General features: G+C 39.2%; 1 protein-coding gene across 1 annotated transcript in view; it reads left to right on the forward strand.

Annotated features, from left to right (window-relative positions):
* The window catches only part of Lrrk1 (leucine rich repeat kinase 1), a 156086-nt gene that overhangs the window by 49581 nt on the left and 81321 nt on the right, over nt 1–25184 (forward strand). Inside the window, exons 3-6 of the mRNA XM_077799968.1 lie at nt 7370–7533; nt 17736–17907; nt 22096–22275; nt 22712–22860. Coding sequence (XP_077656094.1) covers nt 7370–7533; nt 17736–17907; nt 22096–22275; nt 22712–22860 — 665 coding nt within the window. The remainder of the gene's footprint in view (nt 1–7369; nt 7534–17735; nt 17908–22095; nt 22276–22711; nt 22861–25184) is intronic.

Genomic DNA, 25184 nt, shown 5'->3' on the forward strand with positions numbered 1-25184 from the left:
ATTGGCAACTACACTCATCTCTATTTGAAATGGCTGACTAAATGGAACATAAATATGGAAAGTATTTATTTATAAATGGGATGCTAAATTGAAAGTGATTATCAAGGACAAAATGATAATCTGGTTGTACAGGTTTTAAAATACTTCTTCACATGATGAACTTTAATTTACTCCACAACCAGCACATTGAAGTATCAGGATATAGCCAAGGCAAGCCTTTATTATCAACCAAGAATAGTGCACTTATTCACCCAGAGTGTATTGTAAATGTTTCTTGTATTCTCGACTAACTCTTTGTACTATGTCCATAACTCTAGTCATTTGCTACATTAAAATATACATATAGATTTTTCTCTCACTGGTTCATACTTCTGACTCTACTAAAATCAAACAAGGAGCACCACTAAAAAATGAACCATGCTCTTGGTTCATCCTTCTCTTTCTTAAGTAAGTACTTGGTTAAATATATCAATTTGCATTAAAAGCAAGTGGGAATCCCATTTGTAGTTCTCTGTGTGTACGTTTGAAAATTTAAGTGCTACATAGGAAAACAATGACACGAATTATAATAAAACAAAAAAGGTAATTTTTAAAAAATTTTAAACAAAACTATTCTAATGTTTATTCCTTGTGGTTTTTGCTACTTATTTGGAACATTAATGTCTCATTGAAATAGAATCAGTCTGGGAGGTTTATATGCTTTAATATGAATTTTAAATCTGCATGAGAAATATATTTAGAACTGTGATGTGCTATGGCATAAAAGAATCTATTTGGACAAACTGATGAATAAGTACAAATAACTAAATTTAAATAAGTGTAAAAACCTGAATAATCTCAAATAGTATAAATCCATTCCCCAGGGTTTAAAGTTTAAATCAAAGATAACCAATTCTCAGACGCAAAACTAGTATTTTGGGGGAAAATTCTAAGAAATTATTTTCCTCCAAGGAAAGAAGACATATAACATTGGTAAGGAGCAGTTTCTGCCTTTTTTGTAATATATTTATTCATTATTTAGCTTTATCAATGATGATGTATTTGTTTTTACCTGTGTGATTTCTTAGTTTTCAATAAAGCAGTAATATGATTCCACTGTAAATAATTTGGAAAATTAAGAAGAAAAGTCTTGCCTAATTCTGTTCCTAATTCCCCACAGCCATCCTTAATGCTTATTGTTAGAATTTTGGGGGGTTTTGTTTTGTTTTGTTTGGTTTGGTTTGGTTTGCTAACCATTCTCTTTACGATTTCTTAAAATTAAATGAGGTTGGCCGCACAGATTAAATGCATGCACATCAACTGGTATTTTCCCAGCCCCATTGTGTCCTTCCAACAGTTTGATTAGACTAGAACCCCAGCTCACAGGATCAGTGAGTGTGGCTGTGTGGTGTCCAGACAATTTAAGAAAGACAGATTTGAAACCAAAAAAAACACAACATTGAACAACGTAAAGAGAACTGAGCAAGTTGCAGATTCTTATTATGTCATTTACTCCACATACACGGGCAATATTTTTAAATCACTCTTTTAACTTCACATGCACCATGTGACCTGCATGTGACCTGAGTCCCACCTTCACAATGTCCCTTCACTTGAGCTTCACTTGTATTTATTTTCTTAACACAAACAGAAGAGATTAGTTTGTACCTACTCTCCCATGTGCGTGCACACACACGCACATACACTTGCTTTTTACTAAATAAGGAGAATATTTGTTTAATTCCGAAAGATGAGTCATGACATAATTAAGTACCCGCTTCTGATGGAGGATGCTGTGGTGATTCTACCTCCTTCTCGCCTCTGCTAATGGCCTCTCTCCCTCTGGTCTGCTCTCAGATGTCTCAGGGTCTCTGACCATAAATAATTTATGGGGATTGTCCGAGCATGTTGGAAAGCAAAACTGCTTCATGCACATGTATTACCGCTTCACACTAAGCCTTCTCCTGGTTCCTCTTTCCAAAAATACCCAGCCAAAGAAACTGGTAATCTCCACACAGACCCTGTAACCCTCCACTGGCATTTGAAGAATAACACCAGTTGTCTGGTGACCATCCATTTTCATGCATTTTCAGAACAATTCCCTGGGAACTAGTGCAAACCACAGCTTTGGGAATTGTTAAGATCCTGGTGAGAAGGACTTTTTCCTCTGTAAGCAGTATGGCTCTGCCTTCCTCCAGAGCAGGATTTCTGGGTCCATAGTGGAGCTCATTCTGTATGTCATATGGCAGGTCTTATTTAGGATATGATATTGTGACTCACCTTTCCTCCAAATATGGAGCTGTGAAAAGTTTCAAAAACATAGTAAAGAATGGAACCAGTTACATATGTCATAGGAGTTGTAATGCATTCCACTGTTATATATAAATAATAATAATAAAAGATTGGTGGGAAAAAATAAAAGTCAGGTGATGTGACACTAAAGGGGTGGGCAAGGAAGGATTATACTACGATGATAGATCAGAGAAACCCTCTGGGAAGAAATAACATTTGAGCTGAGGTCCGAATAGCCAAAAGTTCCTGAGGAAAGCACCCCAGAGAGAGGTAACACCAACTGAGCAAAATAGTGAACAAGACACAGAATGGGACCAGATGGAAGGAAGGTAGGCAGGGGACTTCTTTGGGGACTTGGTATGAGTTTGGATACTACTCTACGGGTAATGACAGACTTCCCAGGATTTTAACTGGAGGACTGATACAATCTGATCTGTTTTAAAACAATGGTTCTAGGATTCCACTTTAAGTTTTGATGGAGAAAATCGAGAGACCAACCATCCTGCTAAGAACAATATATAAAAACTCGAGAATGGGGAGGGAGGCAAGTTCATGAAGACATCAGAGGGATCACAGGAATGAGAATTTGAGGAACCAAAAAATACAGAAAGAAGGGAAACAATGAGGTGAGCTAAAGAGTTAATATGGTCCTGGACCAAAGACTGGACGAATTAGAACAGAATAAAGAATCAAGAAACAGAGCCACAGGAACATCGTCATTTGTACATGAATTTAGCTGCCACTGCATTACAGTGGATCAACCGGGGAGTCTTTTTTAAAAAATGGTGGTTGGTTTACTGAATATCTACATAATGAAAAAACTAACCTCGATCACTCCACCAAATTCATTCCCAAGTACTTACATTTCCTAAATGTAAATTGTTAATAATAATGCTTTTAAGTGAAAAATTAGAGGGATATTTATAGCATCAGAGTAGGTAAATATTTCTTCAATAAGACATAAAAGAGACTCATGATATAGGAAAAGTAATAAATTGAACTTAATTAAAATTAGGACATTTTGGAGACCAAAACATTAAAAGAATGAAGTTGAAAACTGAAAGAAAAAAAAATAAGAATGGAATTCCAGAGTACACAGATCTGCCCCACCTGGTGCACCATAAACATGTTCTTCAGTTGCTGTCCCACATGTTTGCAATCTCATTTTTAGTGCATTTCAAAGTAGGTTCAAGTGTCTGTGTAATTCAACCTTATATACTTGAGTGGGCATATTATTGACTAATGTTTGTTATTTTTGTAGTTGTTTTGGGGTAAGACGTATGTGAAGTGAAATGCACCAAACTTAAATGGACTTTTTGACAAGTTTTGACAAGAAAAGCACCTGTGCATGAGATGCAAACTCCACCAAGACTTGGAGCCATCGACCCAGAAGATGTACTTATCCCTTCTCCCTAATAAATGTCACTGCCTACCCTGCCCACAAGAACCACTCTTCTGGGTTTTTTTTTCCCCCAAACTCAATTAGAACAGAATATAAATGGCATCACTTTCATGCATGGTTTTTCACTCAGCAGTATGGTTTTGAGATCCTGTCATTTCCTCCTTATTGTAGAATAGTTACTGTACCACATTTGTTGAATCCATTCTCCTATAGATGGACACGTGGGCTCTTTACAATTTGGAAATATTATGGCTGAACTTGCTCTGAACATTCTTGTGTAACTTTTTGTGTATATTTATAAATATCTAAGGATGGCATTGATGGCTCAGAGGGTCAGTATATATTTAGTTTACCAACAAACCTGTTTCCAAAGTGGTGGTAACGTTTTACATTCTAATCAATAAAACATGAGCATTCTGATTGTTCCATATCCTTATCAATACTGTCAGTCTTTTTAAAAATTTAACCATTCTGGTGGGAGTATCATGGTATCACATTATGGTTTTAATTTGTGTTTCCCTGATGACTAACAATATTGAGCTCTTTGAATATCTTCCACCACTCATATCTTTGCCCATTTTTAATTGGCTTGTTTTTCTTATTATTGAGTTGTTGGGATTTTTATACGGTAGATACCATTCCTTTTCAGACATACATTTTATAAGTATTTTATTCCAGTCTGTAATTCACCTATTCATCTTTAAGTGGTACCTTTAGATCAGCTGATGTTTTAATTTTGATGAAGAATAATTCAGCAATTTTCCTTTCATGGTGTTGGTTTTCTGTGATCTGTTGTGTTAGTCATCTTTTCTTCACTATAGTAAAGTAACTGACACAGGCAATTGATGAAAAAAGGTTTTGCTCACAGTTTAGAGGTGTAAGTCCCTGCATCAGGTCAGGTATGTTAAGGACTTCCTGGTTGATGGCAGATGGTGGAGTGCATACAGAATCAGACAAGCGATCACATCTTGGACTATGAGAACTACCAGGAGTCGCATACGAATGACCCTCTTCACACCCTCAATGACCTGAGGAGCTCCCAAGTGTCCCAAACCTTTAAAGCCTCCACCACCTTGCAATGGTGACATCCTGGGGAACAAACCTTTAATCGCAGTGGATCCTTGGGGGACACCCAAACCAAAGCACCTACCCAAGAAACGGTTTCCTCTCAAATCATCTTCTCCTATGTGCTTTTCTAGGAGCTTTGTAACTTTAGCCATTAGATGTAGCCACTATCCATCTCAAACTAATTTTTATGTATGGTGATCTTTTTGTTCAATGAGGATGTCCAGTTATACCAGCACCATCTGTTGAAAAGATGTTGCTCTTCCCATTGTACTACTTTGGTACCCCAGTTGAAAATCAATTGTATGTTCAAGGATGGGTCTATTTCTTAACTCTCTTTTCTGTCCATGAAGCTATTAGTTTATACTAGTACCACACTGTCTTGATTACCATAGCTTTACAGTAAGCCTTGAAACCAGGTACTGTAAATTCTCCAATCTTTCTTCTTTTTCAAGACTGCTTTGAATATTCTGGGTTATTCAAATTTCCATATGAATTTGAGAATCAGGTTGTCAATTTTTGCACCAAAAAAAAAAAGCCTAATGGGATTAATGTTAGGTATAAATTAAGGCTATAGATGAAATCATGGAGAACTGACATCTTAACATTCTTCTAATCCACTAACATTGGAAGTCTTCCCATTTATATAGGTCTTGCTTAATTCTTCTCAGCAGTACTTTACAGTGTATAGATATTTCCTGACTTTTTCTAAATTTATTTCTAAGCTTGTCATTTTTCTGGTGCATTAAGCAGTTTTCCATCACTATAATAAAATACCCAAGACAAAAAATTCATAAAGAGAAAAGCATTATTTTGTTTCAAAGTTTTGGAGTTGTCAGTCCATAATTGAATGGCCTATTGTTTGGGGCCTATAGCAAGGCAGCATATCATGGAGGGAGCACATGGTGAAGCAAAACCTTACCTTATAGCCAAAAAAGCAAAGAGAGAGCAAGGAAGAGATGTTTCCCCAAATCCCCTAAAAGAGCATGTTTCTGATTACCTAAAGAACTCCCACTAGGCCCCCCTGCTAAAGGCTCCACCACTCCACGTAACACCAGTGTCTGAACCAAGCCTTTAACAAAGGGCTTTGTGAGACATTTAAAATCCTAGTTTAGCATATTCTTCTCTAAATAAATTAATTTTTTTCTAATTTTCCAAATGCTAGCTGCTACTATGTGATTTACTTTTGTGATGCATGTGTTTGGAAATCAACTTAACTCAGTATTTACATTAGAAAGAAAAAGACAAGGTAAAGCCTGTTTTATTCATCTCTTCAATGAGACAGCACTACGATGGAACTGATTACCCCCAGCCCCGTTTGTCTCTTCCTGGCTTTGCAAACTTGGCCAAAAATTAATAGAATACAACTCTCTTCCTATTTCTGCTCCCACTCAACACAATCAGAATTTGAGTCCTCATTCTGTAGAGTTTTTCCTGTAACATCTATAGAGAGAAAGCTTTAACTCTGGTTCCCTGACCTGGTTCACTGACCTGTGGAGAAATCTGGTAAAAGCCTTGAATTTTTTCATGAGAGAAAACTGCACACACACACACACACACACACACACACACACACAGAGAGAGAGAGAGAGAGAGAGAGAGAGAGAGACAGAGACAGAGAGAGGCAGAGAGAGAATTTTGTGTACATTGTAAGATATCTGGGGAATTTCTGAAGCTTAATTGTCATCCTTTGTGGTCCCACAGACACCTAATTATGAACCTCTGTCCTAGAGTGGGACATTGATCAGGGGAGGAGCCGTACTTTCTCTGTCTTCAGTACCCAGCAGGGTTTTAACAGTGTCCCAGCTGCTCAGTTAGTGTCCACGTTCACCAAATGTCCCTACAGCACTGAAGCTTTCTTGGAGACTGGTCTCTCCTCCCAAGCAGCAGTAGGTGTTCAGTTGGCCTGGAGCAGCCCAGTACCTTCCTCCTTCAGGGTCCACTGTTAGAAAACAGGAATGCTTCACTGAAGAGCCACAGTTCAGTTCAGAGTGACAGAACCAGGTGGCATCTTAGGGACATCCTGGGCCAGTCATACCATGGTCTGATCACATTCGGAGGCTCTGAGTGTCAGGGAATTGCCCGAGATCATAGCGTGCCCTATTTGTTCAGGGGCAGGAGTGAAGTAAGTACTGCAGATCCTAAGTCCTGTGCCTCTGTGGGGTTTTCTAGCCAGGGAGGAGGGGCTGGGGAAAGCCTATAGATTTCCACACCCTCAGAATGACACAGCAGGGGGGCAGTTTGTCTGGACCACCTGCTCTCCCCCCAAAGCCCCTGCTCATCGCCTGCTGTCTGTGAAGTCAGCCAGCAGCCCCACACCAGGCAGCTTCCCCTGGGCTCTGGAGTGGCTCCAGGTGGCAGACTCACGGCAGAATCCCCAGAGCTGTGCTCAGCTGCCTGGTGAGCAGACAGCCTGGCTTCGGCACCAGCCCCAGAAAGCCTCTTCCTGAAGGGCGGCAGGTCCCTAGTGTGACGAAGTTTGGTGACGACAGCACTTCAGGGCAATCCTTTCTCTTCCTGTAGCCCCCAGAATTATGTCACGGACAGCACATCCCTCTGTTGTCATCTCCAGTCACTCTTGAGCATACTGGCAGTGACAGTGACACAGTGTGTGTGCTTCCTCCCATGCAGGTGCAGGGGATATGGGCAGCAAGCTGTCTGCAACAGGCGGGGACTCCACAGCACGGTCCCCCAGGACAGAAGACATTCACACCGCATACAAGAAGGGAGACCTCAGCAGGGCCCACCACCTGCTCAAGGAGGCTTATGAGGAGAGCACATCCCAGCTGGAAAAGGTAGGAGGGATTTGCACCCCCCAGGGCCACCACCGCAGTCCTGGGTTGGATGAGGGTTACTGCTAAGATTCATTCCTCATTGACATCTGTGTGTGTGTGTGTGTGTGTGTGTGTGTGTGTGGTGCTGGGAATTGAACCTAGGGCTTTGGGCATGCTAGGCCAGTGCTCTACCAACTGAGCTACATCCCCAGCCCATAATTGGCAGGATCGAAATGGGGATTTTTTTTTTAATTGTGTCCTGAAAATACCTCATTTTGCTTGTGGGTACCATTCCTTCTAAGTCAACTTCTTCAGGGACTGTCATCACAGAAGCAGACCCCTTGCCACCTTTCTTTTTTGGTTGTAAATGATTTTTTTATTTATATAAGACAGTGGAATGCATTACAATTCATATTACATATATAGAGCACATTTTTTTCATGCCTCGGGTTGTATACAAAGGGTATTCACACCAATTCGTGGCTTCCTACATGCACTTTGGATAATGATGTTCTTTCAATGTCAGACCTTTAAGAGACACGGGTGGGGTAACTTGCATGTAAAGAATAAAATACCATCTGTGAATTTAACCGACTATATTCTTTTACACTTTTTTTCCATTATAAAAATAGCACAAGCTTAAAGAAGAAAATTTAGAAAAGCTGTAAAAGTAAGGGGAAAAGAATAAAAATGTAACCATGCTTCTAGTACAAACAATCCCACTTAACAGTTTTTGTGTATTTTTCTTCCAGCTTGCTGATCTGAACATATGTTGTTATTTCTAATATAGTTATATTATAAATATGGTTTTGCATGTACTTCTTATTCTTAGATAATATGTCAAAATTTTTCTGCGTGACTATAAATTCCTTATGTCACCTTTGATGGCTGTGTGATATTCCATCTGGTAGAGAGACCATAATTTACCCAGCTGCTTCTCTTGTTTAGATATTTGGATGATTTCTAATTTTTTACTACTACAAAACAATACTGTGTTGAATGTTTTTGCATAATTCTTTTCTTATTGTAAAGTTATTTTCTAAGCATAGATTTGTAGGAATTGAGAATGTATTGTTGTGGGGCAGGTCGATCAGAAAACACACCAAGTCCCAGTTTTGTCCAAATTGAAGAGTCTTTATTTAGCCGGCCGGACTGTGACTGCCCCTTGCAGGACCCATAACTGTCTCTGCTAGGAACAGCCCTGAGCCTGAGCATTTTAGGATATTTAAAGACAAAAGCCACATCCAGGTTGACATTGCTGCAAGCAAACAGGTACAGAAGCTGAATTGGACAGGTAATGAGACTATGCAATGGGTACATTGGTATTTCCCACAGGACTTTCCAGATTGGCATAAGTAGAAGGGAAATGGGTCAAAATAACCCTAGTTCAGTACAAGTTAGAGAATGGTTACTAAGAGCTAGACAGTCAATCTCTGACAAGGTACATTAACGAAGAAAAATGGAAACCAAAGAGAACAATTTTACATTGTATAAGAATTGCTGGTTTTTGTTGCCAAGTATGCTATGCTAGGTAACTATTAATGGGTACAGAGGCACAGGACTTTCCCATGGGAGAAGCATTTCTTACATGATTTAAAGTCTCAGGGTACGACATGCTTGAGAATTAAGGGGAGGGCATTTGCAATCCCTCTGACTGTGAATTCACAGTGTGTTTGGGAAGGGCCCCCATTCTGTATGGGCCCATGGCCTAACTGTTCCATCCACAGGAGGAGATGGCTACATAAACATGTCTGTGCCCCGGCCATAGAAAACCATGTGGCACTCCAACAAAACGAAATAAGAATGTTGAGGTTTTTCTTTTTACCTTACACATACAGAAGCTGGAACCCAGAAACACAAAATCATACAGGCAATGCCCAAGGAAAACCTACTACTGTCTTGAGCCAAAAAAACCAGGCATGGGGCAAGCAGAAAATTTATAGGCAATAGCCAACCTACATACCACAGGAATACTTGCAATCCCAGCCCTACCTCTCACCTGCCAAGGCCAGGTGGACAGCCTAGACTTTCACCTTTGCCGGTATGCAACAACCTTTCCCAATCTTCCTTACCTCCAGGGTGTCTGGGAAGGACCTGGGATATTGATCCCTTCGAGGTGGTAACAAATCTCCCCTATCAGCAGAGACCATGTGGGAAACCTGCACTTCCATCTTCTCCTGACTTATCTGGCAGTAAGGAGACACTCCTCCTCCTCCAAGCCAGCAATGGGATTATAGCAAGCCTAATGATGAACCCAAAGTCCAACCTGTGCCCAGCAATAATATGGAGTCCCTCCCCCTGGGTGTTAACCAATTCTAGTATAGTAAAGAGGTGGCACCCTTGTTGACACACCAGAGCAGTTAGTAGAGTCTATATTCAAGTCTTAAATAAGATTCAGAGTCTTAAAATATATCTCCCCAAATTCTCTGGTTCTAATTAAAAAAAAAAGACAGAAAAATTCATATGAGGAACCATAACAATTTCAAACTCAATGAAAAAAGACACAAATATACCCTAACAGCAAGATGACTCAGAAGTTAGAAATATCTGACAAGGATTCTAAAGCAAACATCATAAAAAGGTCTTCCAAATTATGAGCACACATAAATGAAAAAATAGAAAATCGCAGAAAAGGGAGGTTTTGGCAAAAAAAAATGAAGATACCAGTAGAACGAAATGGAAATTTTAGAACTTAAAAATATTATGGCTGAAGTTTAAAAAAAAAATGGATGGTCTCAATTCTAGAACAGAGAAGATAAAGGAAAGAAATAGTAAACTTTGAAGGTAGAACAATGGAAATTACCCAAATAGAAAAAAAAAAAAACAGAAAGGGAAAGAGAAAAATAGGCTGTAAATAAATGAGTAGATCCGATAGCTAATATTCATGTCATCAAAGTCCAAGAAGGAGAGTATAAAGAAGGCAGGACTGAAAGAGTACTGAAAACTTCCGAAAAATGGCCAAAAGAAGGTAAATTTTAGAAACAGATATAAGAGGCTGAATGAATCCCAAACAGAATAAATCTAATGAAATCCATTTCTAACATAGCATAGTCAAACTTATGAAAACAAAAGAAAACAAAGCAAGCAAAAATCGAGAAGCAGCCAGAGAGATATATTGACCGCAGGAAAAAAACATTTCAGATGACAGTGAATTCTTGATCAGAGACCAAAAGACAAGAAGAAAGTGGCACATTTTTCAAGTGCTGAAAGGAAAAAAAAAAAAGTCAACTTGGAATGGCATATATCAGAGAACACAGCCTTCAGGAATGAAGGGAAAATACAGACATTCTGGAATAATGGAAAACTAAGAGGATTGATTTCCAGACGCTCTACCCTAAATGAATGTCTAAAGGAAATTTTCTAGACCCAGAGACAATGACAAAAAGAGGAAGCTTAGAACACCCAGAGAGAAGAAGTAATATGGAAACAGCAAAAATATAGGTAAATGAAATAAATTTTCAATTTGAAAATTGAAGCAGAAACCATAACATTGCCTATCATAGTTCTTAATATATAGAAAGAAAATGTTTAAGATGAGAATTATTTTATAAATGAAGAAGGGTCAAGTGATACAAAGAGGTAAGGCTTTTATGCTCCATTCAAAATGGTAAAATGTTGAAAATAGGAGATTTTGATAAGTTATGTATCTATGATATAATGTATGTGTATCTATGTATTATATGTATAATATAACATGTAATGTGTACAAATACTAAAAAAACTATGCAGGGAGATATGCTCAAAACACTATAGATTAATCTAAATGAAATTCAAAAATTTTTAAGGGACTCACAGGAAGACAGGAAATGAAAACAGAAAAATGAAGCAGAGAGCAAACAGAAAACAAACAATCAAGCAAAATAACATGGTACACTTAAACCTTAACATCTAAATATTATATTAAACACAAATGGTCAAAATACATGAACTTAAAGACAGAGTTTACCAGAGTGGATTTTAAAAAGCATATGTAATTGTATACTGTCTGTAAAGAAAAAAAAAACTCATTTAAAATACAATGATATATGTAGGTTGAGAGAAAATGGATGGTAAAAGATATACTATGAAAACATTAATTTTCTGGCTATAGTGATACCAGAAAAGTAGGTATTAGAGCAAGAAAAATTACCATGGACACATAGGGTTATAATGATAAAGGACTTGATCCACCAAGAAAACATAGCAGTCTTAAATGCATATGCACTAAATGACAGAGCTACCAAAATTATGAAACAAAAGCTGATATAACTGAAAGGAGAACTAAATAAGTTCACAATTGTAGTTAGGGGCTAGAAGTTTTGACACTCTCTCTCTGAACAATTGATAGAACAATTAAACGGGAAATCATCCAGAATACAGAACAACACTATCAACCAACAGAATCTGACATTTATAAAACATTTCATTCAATAGCAGTAGATACACATTCTTTTCAAATGTCCACATATCATATATCAAGATAAACCAATAACCTTGGCTATGAAACAAATCTCAACAAATTTTAAATAATTGAAATCATACAGAATGTGTTCTCCAACTTCAGTGGAATCAAAATAGAAATCAATAACAAAAAGACAATGGGACGATCTCCAAGGACTGGAAACTGACCACATGCTTTAAAAGAATCTATGGGTCAAAGAGAAAGTTTCAAAGGAAACTTATAACAAAATAGCTGAATGAAAATGAAAATACAAGAGAAAAGAGACAATCACCAATAATAAAGAAGGAAACAGGAAATATGACTACAGATCCTAGAGGCGTTGGAAGGATAATAGAGGAACACTGTGAACAACTCTATGCACATAAATTTGGCAACTTAGATAAAATGGACAAATCTTTCAAAAGTAGACACTACTACAACTTAATTAATATGAAACACATAATTTGAAGAATTCTTTAACCATTAAGGAAATTCAATTTGTAATTTTAAACCTTCTAAAAAAATAAATCTATAGCTCAGAAGATTTCACTGTAAGAATCCTCCATAGTCTCTTCCAGAAAATAGGAGGGAATACATTCCAACATTTCTATAAAGCCAATATTTCCAGAATCCCCAAACTAGACAAAGACAGTATAAAAGTAACCCCCCTCAAAAAAAAAAAGAAAGAAAAATAGCAATCTCTAGTCTCCATCATGAATACAGATGCAAAAACTCAGCAGTAAATGAAAAGAATTACACACACCATGATCAAAGAGGCTTATTCCAGGGATATAAGACTGATTCTATATTTAATAATCAGCATAATCCTCCATATTAATAGACCAAAGACAAATATTTGCTTTACTACATCAATTTATGCAGAAAAGCCATTTGAAAAATTCAATTCCCATTCATGACTTAAGAATTCTCAGAAAATTAGAAATAAAGGGGAACTTCCTTCATCTAAAATCTACAAAATACCTACAATTAATACCATACCTGATGGTGGTCTTAGTCTGTGTGCTATTACCATTAACAAAATACCCACCATTGGGTAATTTATAAGGAAGAGAGGTTTTGATCTCATGGTTCTAGAGTCTCGCAAGATTCTCTTGCTGCATCATAACATGACAGAAAAGCAAAGAACAGGCAGATGCATGTGGAGGAGATGAAACACAAGAGGCAAGTTCACCCAATAACAACTTGGTCTTCTCAGAACATACACACTCCCTTGATAAAGGCATCAATCCCTCTCAGTGACCTAATCACCTCTTAAAGGCACAACCTCCCAACACCACCACAATGGTAAGCAAGATTCTATAGGAGTTTTGGAGAGGACAAACCATATTTGAACCATAGCAATGGTGAAGGACCTCTTTCCCCCTAAGATTAGGAACAAGGCAAGGATGTCCACTCTCAATACAGTACCCCAAGTTCCATTCAAGAATTGTTATAATTATATTCAATAAGATACTATTCAGTGTACTACTGGAAGTCCTAGCCAGTACAATAAGGCAAGGAAATGAAATATATCTGACAGGGAAAAAACTAAAACTGTCCTCTATTTGCAGAGGATGACCTATATAGAAAATGTGTGAATGAAGCAATCCATAGAAGAAAAAGTTGATAAATCAGATGATTCAAAATTAGAAACTTTTGCTGTGAAAAAATTCTCTGTTATGAGGATAAAAAGACAAACTGTAGACGGGGAGAAAATATTTGCTAACTATACACCTGACAAAGTTCTCATATCTAGAAAATATAAAGAATTTTTAAAACTTTAACATTGAAAAGCAAAAAAAAAAAAAAAAATCCAGTTCGGAAATGAATGAATTTGTGAAGAAATGTTTGTCTTAACAGGATATATAGGGAGCAAATAAGCACATGAAAAGCTGTTCAATATCCTTAATCATTAGGGAAATGCAAATTAAGATCATGATGAGAAATCACTGTGAACCCATTGTAATAACTAAATAGTGAAAAAAAATCTGGTGGGAATACAAAGAAACTATCTCTCATACATTGCTGGTGAGAATGTCAAGTGATGAAGACACTCTGGAAGTGGTTTAGTAGTACATTAAAAAAACTGGAAGCACACTTATATTATGAGCCAGCAATTGAACTGAACATTTATTCTGGAGAAGTGAAACTTCAGTACCCACAAAAATGTTTGTCCCAGCTTTATTTGTAATAGTCACAAACTAGATGTAATCAAAACTCTCAGTTGACAAGGGGTTAAACATACCAGAGTCCTCCTAAGCAATATAAAGATACTTATGGAAATGTACAGCAAGTCAGTCGGTCTCCGGGCATTATGCAGAGTGGAAGGTAAGCCAGCCTCCCAAGGTCATGTTCTATATGATTCCACTTTTAATTCCACAAAATGACAGAGATGGAAGAAAGATTAGTGGTTGCCTGGAGCTCAGGGTGTGGAGACAACCGTGGTTGAGACTCAAAAGGGGTAGTGGAAGGGAGATTCCCGTGGTAAAGGAAAGTTCCATGTCTGGATTGCGGTGGTGACACAAGTCTACACGTGTGACGACGTAGTGTCAGAGTTGTATACACAGGTCTTACTAAAGTGGTCTTACCAGTTTTGATGATGGTAAGATGTTACCATTGGGGAAAACCAAATGAAGGCTAATCAGATCCTCATGTACTATTTTTTGCAACATCCCGTGAATCTCTAGTTATTTAACAGTGAAAAGAAAAAGTAAAAACAAGTGAAATATAATTCCACTTTCATAGATTTTAAAAACTCACAAAAACGAATGCTTGGTGTGGGAAGTCAGGATGGTGGTTCCTCCTGTTAGGGCAGTGACAGGAAACAGACAGAGTGGTCCTTCTGGGACCAGTCACACGGGTGCGATCAAGTGGGAGTTCATGAAACTGAGCACTTCTAACTTTTTCACTCTTCTAGGTTATGTAATAAACTGATAAAAAGTTATAATGAGTTAGGTAAAAAGAACATTTGGCTTTGCGCAGACTTCCTGTGAGTATGTATGGATAAACATGTCCTGGGAGGCTTGTGAGAGAGCTTTCCTTTGCAGAGGGATGTTAGTTGATGGAGCTATAGAAAGTCATCTATTTTTTATTTTTTTACTAAATTAAAATAAATACATACTCCAGAGCCTCTGGGCTGTCTCCAGCCAGAGAATCAGCTCCAGCTCCTCCCACCTTCTGGATCCCTCTGGACCTTGGGCTGGCTTAGTGAGATCTCCTACCAACTCTTGAGGATGGAGCTTTTAAGCCTATAACCGACTGGAGTCTAGACGGCTGTTAGTCGTATCCGTCGTTTAATCAATCACCGGGGTTTTTCTCCATGATGCAAGTGCTTTCCTGGAATGGCAGGGCTAATGGGCCCCATCCTGGGCAGAGCAGCAGGCAGTAGGTTTTTCTTTTCTGGTCATATTAAATACACAACTCTCTACTGTCCTCCAAATCATTCCATCCCTGAAAATGACCCTTGTCCCCACTTGTCATCGCTCATTGCAACCCATTCATTCCACTAACTGAAACTGAACTGTCCTCCAGATCCCTCTTTTTCTTGGATGGCATGAAGGGAACATGGGTTTTGGAGCTGCACAGACTGCAAGTCAACTTGAGGTAGGGGTGGGGGGATCTGATCATAAAACCTGACCATGGACAAGTTTTCATTTCATCTACAAGATGAAAATACAGGTAACAACATTGCGTGACTGGTATGTGGATCAGAGTGATCATATGAAGTACTCTGTGCTGCATCTGGAATGTGGTCAGAGCTTGACAAATATCAATTCCCTTCCCTGGCTTCCATTTTCCCATTTCTGCCCATTTCACCCTAACGTGAACTCTAGACCCCTGGTTTTCTTTTTTTCTTTTTTTTTTTTTTCTGCAGTGCTGGAGATCAAACTGAGTCTCCCGCCTGCAAGGCATGTGCTCTACCACTGAGCTACATCCCCTACCCCAAGACACTTATTTTCTAAACTGTTCAGCAAATAACATGTGCTCGCTGGTGGTTCTTTTATGCACATTCCTGCCTTGAACTTAACTTTAAATTCTTGGAAGCCAGAAGTCACCCCTGCCATCCTCTCTGCTCAGAAGTGCCTCTTACTCACAGTAGGTCCTCCATAATTGTTCTGATGCCGCTGGTTGTCTCATTCCACCTTGGGTTCCCTACATGCCTCCTTGACGGTGCTATTGGTCAAGTCCACAAGAAGCAGCCACATTCCAGGAGGACATAAAGGTTCAGTAGTGCAGTCACACACTTCACATACGTATCCAGCCTGCACCTGAGCAGCCTTTCTGCCCACCCAGGGAGCCTGTGAAAAGTCAGGGCCATGTTTACATTAGTCGATGACATCCACTTCTGGGCTCTGTGAACTTGAGGGAGGTATGAAACCTCTGGGGACCTCTATTCCCTGTCCATGTATTAACGTTCTTCCTGCCTCAATACAGTTTTTACCTTTCACAATGGCTGGGATGAAGTAGGAACTTAGGCTCGTGTCCAGTTTCCACCCTATCCCCTTTCCCTCTGGACTACCAACCAAGAATCCCACTGTGTGGGGGGCTGGGGTTGTAGCTCAGCGGCAGAGCGCTCGCCTAGCCTGTGCGAGGCCCTGGGTTCAATCCTCAGCACCACATAAAAATAAATAAATAAAATAAAGGCATTGTGTCCAACTACACCTAAAAAAATAAATATTTTTTTTTTAAAAAAGAATCCCACTGTGTATTCCCAAATGATCTTTGTCCTTTGGTTCAGATCTGTGGCTTGCCCTCACCTGTCACATTTCTTTTACGAATACCTTGCAAAATGGTCCTTCACAGAGCTTGTCTTTTTGTAAGGTACAGTCAACCTGAATCAGTTGGCAGTTGAGCCCTGGGTCTGTGCTGAGAGGGGACACTCTTATACCTGTGTTTATGAAGCAGATGGTTGAGAGCAGTGCTGTCCAGTAGAAATAGAATGTGAACCACATATGCATTAACAAATTTCCTAAGCCACAATGAGGAAATAAAGGGAAACAGAAGAAATGGTAATAACATTATTTCATTTAACCTGAATAGAGGCAGTCTCTAATTTTCAAAGACTGACAGTGAGTTTTGGAGTCTGCAATAGTGTGAAGATCATTTGTATCCTGTGAAAGTTGTACTTGAATTTTGAATTTTTCTCTTTTCTCAGGCTAGTGATATGCGGTTCCATCCTCTCTCATGATTTGGGCAGCAGTGGTGAGCTACAGCTCTCAGTTAGCTGCAGGGTCAGGCGGGGAAACAGCTGGCACTAGACAGTGTGTTGCATTGCTAAGCTAGGGTGCTTGGTAGGTCAAGTGGGTTCAGTGCATTTTCAGTTTACAATAAGTTTATTGGGAACATAAGCTCATCATAAGTCTCTGAACATCTATACATAGATTAAAAATCATTCTTTCAGGGTTGGGGCTGTAGCTCAGTGGTAGAATGCTTGCCTTGCAGGTGCAAGGCCCTGGGTTCAATCATCAGCACCACATAAAAATAAATAAACAAATAAAGATAGTGTGTCCATCTACAACTAAAAAAATAATCATTATTTCAATATGTAATCAACATAAAATTATTAATGAGCTGGTTTACCCTTTTGCACTAGGTTTTTGAAGTCCCAGGTGAACTTCCACTGTCCTCCTCTCACTTCCGACAGCCATATTTCCAGCCTGCACGGCTGCTCATGGCAGGCATTGTCATCCTGGGCAAAGAGGCCCCAGTCTTGCCCACAGGCTTGGTAAAACACTTCAAGCTGATTCACTTGGCAATCCCAAACACAGCTGGTCTCACTGAAGCACTATTCTGTTTTGACCAGGGTCAACTTCTGAGCATCTCAGCAGCCCATGGGGATCTGGAGATGGTCCGGTATCTACTCTCCGAGAAACAGGTGGAGCTGCCAACGGAACCCACCGATGACAACCCAGCTGTGGTGGCGGCACATTTTGGGCACACTGAAGTTGTACATGAATTGCTTGAGTCCTTAGCAGGTAAATCACAGCACGTGAGCTTCTTACCACCTCTCAGGGGACCCTCTTTCATTTCAACCAGAAATTCTCATCTCTTCATGCTTTTACCAATAAGGAGATGAGTAAATCTGGGGCATCCGACTTACAATCTAAGTGAAACTGCCTGGTAACCACAGCACCAATCTCACTCCCATTGACTCATGGGGAAATAATAAAGACTATAATAAAGCTTGGGTTTTTCAAATTAATAAACTATCTTTTTAGAGCAGCCTTAGGATTACAGAAAAATTGATAGTACAAGTTTCCATATTTCTTTCTACACAGTTTTCCCATTTTATATTAGTCTCCTACATTTGTTGCAATTAATAATCTAACATCAAGGGCTAGGGTTGTGAGTCAGCAGTAGAGCATTCGTCTAGCACATGTGAGGCCCTGGGTTTGATACCCAGCACCATATAAAAATAAATAAATAAAATAAAGGTATTGTGTCCAACTGCAACAAAAAAAATAAATATTAAAAAAATAATAATAATCTAACATCAAAACATTATTATTTGTTCCCAAATTGTAGGCTCTCTATTCACCTCACTGATTGTTTCTTTTGCTGAGAAGAAGCTTTTTAGTTTGAATCCATCCCATTTATTGATTCTTGATATTAATGTTAGATAGAGTACTAGTCTCTAGGATATATAAAGAACTCAAAAATCTTAACACCAAGAAGATAAATAACCCAATCAATAAATGGGCCAAGGAACTGAATAGACACTTTTCAGAAGATGATATACAATCAATCAATAAATATGTGAAAAAATGTTCAACATCTCTAGCAATTAGAGAAATGCAAGTCAAAACTAAAATTTCATCTCATTCCAGTCAGAATGGCAGCTATTAAGAATTCAAACAACAATAAGTATTGGTGAGGATGTGGGGGGAAAGGCACACTTATCATACATTGCTGGTAGGACTGCAAGTTGCTGCAACCATTCTGGAAAGCAGTATGGCGATTTCTTGGAAAATTGGGAATGGATCCACCATTTGACCCAGCTATCCCTCTCCTCAGCCTATATACAAAGGTCTTAAAAACAGCATACTACAGGGTCACAGCCACATCAATGTTTATAGCAGCACAATTCACAATAGCTAAACTGTGGAACCAACCTAGATGCCCTTCAGTAAATGAATGGATAAAGAAAATGTGGTACATACACACAATGGAATATTATTCAGCTTTAAAAGAGAATAAAATCGGTATTTGCAGGTAAATGGATGGAGTTGGAGAATATAATGCTAAGTGAAGTTAGCCAATCCCCCAAAAAACAAATGCCAAATGTTTTCTCAGATTTAAGGATGCTGATTCATGATGTGGTGGGGGGAGGATTAGATGAACTTTAGATAAGGCAAAGGGGAGGGAGAGAAAAGGAGGGGACATGGGGGTAGGAAAGATGGTGGAATGAGATGGACATCATTACCCTAAGTACATGAATAAAGACAGGAATGGTGTGACTCTACTTTGTGTACAACCAGATATGAAAAATTGTAATCTATATGTGTAATATGAGTTATAATGCATTTTGCTATCATATATAACAAATTAAAATTTTAAAAAATGAAAAAAAATATTATTAAAGTCCATAGCTAACACGAGGGTTTATTCATAGACTATGAGTTTTTACAAACATGTAATGACATCTCTCCACCATTACTTTATCATATAGAATAGTTTCACAGCCCCAAATATCCTGTTCTTCATTTATTCCTTTCTCCCCCTTGAAAACCACTGGTTTATTTTATTTTATTTTTTATTTTTATTTTTTGGTACCAGGGATTGAACCCAGGGGCATTTAACCACTGAGCCACATCCCCAGCCCTTCTTTTATATTTTATTGAGACAGAGTCTCATTAAGTTGCTTAGGACCTCACTAAGTGATTGAGGCTGGCTTTGAACTTGCACTCCTCCTGCCTCAGCCTCCCAAACTACTGGGATTATGGGCATCTACCACTCATCTTTTTACTGTCCCCATAGTTTTGCCTTTTCTAGAGTGTCATGTGATTGGAATCATCAGTAGACAGCCTTTTCAGATGGGTTTCTTTGACCTAGTGATATGCACCTAAGTTTTCCTCTGTGTCTTTTCATAACCTCATAGTTCCTTCAGTGACTGAATAATATTCCATTATATGGATGTACCTTGCTGTTTTGCATTTGTGATTCTTCCTCTGGTAAACTCAGGGTATCCTGATCTCCTATAATTTCTGATGGTGACATTGGCTTACTAATTATGGACAAGTTCGGGCTGGCATCACTATGGCTATAGGTTGAAACAGGAGCCTTGGCACCCTGTAGGAGCCAAAAGATGGCTCTCTCTTAAGGAATTCCCAGGATGGGCCTTGTTCTAGCCCCCAAAGAATCTATACCAACTGACTCTATCACTTAATCATACAGCTCATATTTATTGAATATTTGCCAAATACTGAGCACCCTTTGAACTTCAGAGCCATGGAGATTTTTTTTTTTTAAGTTATTCTAGTCCTTTAAAAGCTCCTGGCCAAGCAGAGGATATTGAGATAGAAAGGAAGTAGGCTCTGTGTCTTTGCGGGAGGAAGGAGGAAGGCAGTCATGGTCAGGAGTTAAGTAGGACCCAAGATAAGAGGTAGCTAGAGGCAAAGGAGTTTGAGGGGAGGGGTAATGAGAGTGTCCTTTGAAGCATATCCTAATGTAGTTTCTGGTTGCTAGCCATCAGGGAGGAGGAAGGGTGGAGACCAAAATGGAGTGCTCCCTGAGTGTGGAATTTAGGACTCAGAGAATACAGGTAGGGGGTTTGTGCAGTTAATAGAACACTCTGTTTTTTTACAAAGCAGAATTGAAGTCTCGACTCTGCCCTTTTACCAACTCCAGACCTTCAACAAATTCCCAACCTCTCTGAGCTTTGGTTTCCTCATCTTAAAATGGCAGTTTTGAAATATAGCACCTGCCACCTGAGATTGACACACCTACATCTCAAAAGATGTTAGCATCACACTTACTGTATTTGTCTTACTTAGATATTCCTGCAGTAAATGGATCAAGGAGCACTTGTTTTCTGATAATGTGCCTTGAATCATTTATTCTCGTTAGCAACAGAAGAAGGGACATTCAGTTAGCACCACCAACAGCCCAAGCACTATGCCAGATGCCTTATGGGGTGAATTCCAATTCCTGCCATCCTCCTCTCCATTGGCTGGTCAATGTCCTATCATGGAGGGGACACTTTGATCTTTAAGAACCTTACACCTCTGAAAGAGAAAATGTCATGATGCTGCTGGGGAGTTTCAGAAGATGAGGTCATTTCTCCATGGCAACTTGGTCCAGAAGATACTGTGCTATTTTGAACATGAAGATGTTGTCATTCTTCATCCCACACTGTCCCTGTTCTTCAATGTGCTACAGTTATTTCATCCTGGAATTAAGTAGGCGGTTCTTTCAGGGAGTAACTCTAAATCATTTAGCCTGCAGAATTAGATCTAACTTCTTTTGTCAAAGCTTTTTTAAGAAAATTATTACTCACTGCAGAAAATTTGAAAGAGCAGAGCATTGTTAGTACTCTAATAATGTGATAACGTAACATAGTGAATTAGATTTACTGATTCAGGCACTCTGTGTACATTATGCTATATAATTCTCATATTAAGCTTTCGACAATGAGGGTTATTATACCCATTTTACTTCTGGGTGAACTGAGGCAGAGAGGTTAAGGAATTTGTTCAAAATGACATGCCTAAAATAGTTTAACCCTAAACTGCCTGTCTCCAGAGCTTGATTCCTGTTTGTTATGCTACTGTAGGAGCAAAGTCAAGATGGGGATGAGGTCAAGGGTCCAGGTAAAGTTCAGAATCCTACTATCCAGAGAGAATACCACCATGCTGGAGAAGTTTATTCTATTCTTAATTCCCAAATATACTTTTTTTTTATGCAGTTCAGATCCCACACTATAAGTGTCATTGTGAATCCTGCTTTTCTTCACTTGGCATTATTTGACCAGCAGGTAGATTTATAATGAATGATGTGGGGAAAACATCATATACAACTCAGATGGACAATTCTAGAAAACACTGTCCACCCAACAGAAGCAATTTGCAACTAGAAACAGAACAGCTCAATTATATTAGCAGTCAAGTGTGAGCAACCAGTACCCTCCAGTGCCACTTTCCCTCTGTCCTGTCACCTCTCACCAGGTCCCTGCAGCCACCAGCGGCTGCTGAACTGGATGCTGGCCCTGGCCTGCCAGCGGGGGCACCTGGGGGTGGTGAAGCTCCTGGTGCTGACCCACGGGGCCGACCCAGAGAGCTACGCAGTGAGGAAGAACGAGTTCCCTGTCATCGTCCGATTGCCCCTCTACGCCGCCATCAAGTCAGGTGGGTCCCGCCCTGAAAACTGTCCCTTTTCCAGATGTGGGACCATGGCTTCACCCCATCCCTGACTCTGCTGGCACCTCTGTGGAGACAACTCCCTGTTCTGTTTCTTTTTCAAACTGTCTGAACCCTCCCTCCCTCCCTCCCTCCTCCTACCTTCACTCTCCCTGGTCAGGGGATTTCAGTGATGGGGACCAACTGTGCCAAATGTCACCCTTGTATGAGGGTGACATTGTATGACTTGTATGACTCTCCAAAGGGCAGAGTCTAACAGAAATCCTCAGTGCCAGGAACTCAGTGCATCCGGGGACGTCATAGAGAAGCTCACCCAGGATAAGAGCTGCTCGGCTCCCACCCCGCCTGGTGGAATTGGCCATCTTGGACAACAGTGGTGCGGTCCACGTGGGAATGCCCTTTGCCTTCTGCTTTGTCCCCTTAGGGAATGAAGACATTGCCATATTCCTGCTTAGACACGGGGCTTTCTTCTGTTCCTACATCCTACTGGACAGCCCTGACCCCAGCAAACATCTCCTCAGGAAGTATTTCATCGAAGCCAGTGACTTGCCCAGCGGTCGTCCAGGAAAATCTGTGAGTACTCACTGCCTGTGCAGGGGGATCCCAAATCGGGGTTTCATGTACTGTTTTCTCAAGGCCTTCTTTGGGCATTTTCCCAAAATTGGTTAAATGGGCCATAATTTTTTTACTGGTTTTTAAATTTCCTTTATTAAATTTTTGAATTAAATTAAGTTACATGTGTTGTAACAAGTGAAAAAGGAGGAGAGAAGTCATAAAAATTACAATCCTTCCCTCTATGAAGTAAATAATTTAGCAACCTGGTAAGGATCTCGTCACATCTTTCCCTTTGCAAAGCCATAAAAGCATTTATAAACCTCTCTAGGGCATCGTTAGTTTTCTGTGTTAAAACAAAAAATGACATTGCATTATGTATCTTCAACTTGACTCCTTAAAATTTACTACTTCTTTCACAGACTCATTCCGGATCAGTCAAGGTGGCTGCAAACCTGTTCTTTTAAACACGTGCCTTAGATTTGTAGAGTCAGTGTAGCTTAGTGGTCTCAGTCCTTCATTTGTGGGTTTACATTTGGAGTATTCCTGGTTTGGGCCTTGTAATATGTAGCCTGATTTACTAGGGTATATTTGCTTATGATCAGAGTTCTAAAAATGGACTGCTTTGGAATCACAGCCTCAAACACATGGTGGTCAGTCACACTTTGACCAGCAACATCTGGGACTCTCTATCCCCATTCCTTGGCCAGCATTTGATATCCCAGAGCCTTTTCGTTCCTATCAACCTGATAGGTAAAATGATATCTAGTAAGTGTTTCAATTATTAATACTTGTTTAATATTTTTTCAAATGTCCATAACTCTTTGTAATTTTGTGGGCTGCCCATTAAAGTTTGTGGATTATTTTTCCAAATATCTTTATCTCTTTCATTCCACTTTGGAAAGTCTTTCACATATTAGGGATTCTAAGCCTTTGTAGATCCTATATGTTGCCAATATTTTTCCCCTACTATTATTTTTCTTTTGTCTGTTATCTTTTTTGATAACAAAGATTTAAGAATATATGATGAAATATATTTCTGTTCTTTATAGCATCCAGATTGGATAGAAAGGGTTTATCCCTGCCACTTTTATATAAATAATTTCCTAAAGAATTTATGATACTTTTATTCACTCATGTTTTTTACATTTTTAAATTTTTTATTCTAATTTGTTGTATATGACAGCAGAATGCATTAATATTCATATTACACATATAGAGCACAATTTTTCATATCTCTGGTTGTGTACAAAGTATATTCACACCAATTCGTGTCTTCATACATGTACTTAGGGTAATGTTGTCCATCTCATTCCACAATTTTTTTTACCCCCATGCCTCCTCCCCTCCCCTCCCACCCCTCTGCCCTATCTAGAGTTTGTCTATTCCTCCCATGCTCCCCCTCCCTATCCCACTATGAATCAGCCTCCTTATATCAGAGAAAACATTCATCATTTGTTTTTTGGGGATTGGCTAACTTCACTTAGCATTATATTCTCCAATTCCATCCATTTACCTGCAAATGTCATGATTTTGTCCTCTTTTATTGATGAGTAATATTCCGTTGTGTATATATACCACATTTTCTTTATCCATTCATCTACTTAAGGGCATCTAGGTTGGCTCCAAAGTTTAGCTATTGTGAATTTATTGTACTGCTATAAACATTGATGTTGCTGTGTTCCTGTAGTATGATGTTTTTAAGTCCTTTGTGTATAGACTGAAGAGAGGGACAGCTGGATCAAATCGTGGTTCCATTCCCAGTTTTCCAAGGAATCTCCATACTGCTTTTCATATTGACTGCACCAATTTGCAGCCTCACTAGCAATGTATGAATGCCTTTTTCCCCACATCCTTGCCAACACTTATTGTTGTTTGTATTCATAATAGCTGCCATTCTGACTGGAGTGAGATGAAATCTGAGTAGTTTTGATTTGTATTTCTCTAATTGCTAGAGATGTTGAAAATTTTTTCATATATTTATTGATTGATTGTATATCATCTTCTGAGAAGTGTCTGTTCAGTTCCTTGGCCCATTTATTGATTGGGTTATTTGGTTTTTGGTGTTTAGCTTTTTGAGTTCTTTATATACCCTAGAGATTAGTGCTCTATCTGAAGTGCGAGTGGTAAAAATTTGCCTCCAAGCTGTAGGCTCTCTATTCACCCCACTAATTGTTTCTTTTGCTGAAAAGAAGCTTTTTAGTTTGAATTCATCCCGTTTATTGACTCTTGATTTTAATTTTTGGGCTACAGGAGTCTTATTAAGGAAGTCGGGGGGCTGGGGATGTGGCTCAAGTGGTAGCGCGTTCGCCTAGCATGCGTGCAACCCGGGTTCGATCCTCAGC

The sequence above is a fragment of the Urocitellus parryii genome, chromosome 6, assembly GCF_045843805.1.
Source record: "Urocitellus parryii isolate mUroPar1 chromosome 6, mUroPar1.hap1, whole genome shotgun sequence".
NCBI lineage: Eukaryota > Metazoa > Chordata > Mammalia > Rodentia > Sciuridae > Urocitellus > Urocitellus parryii.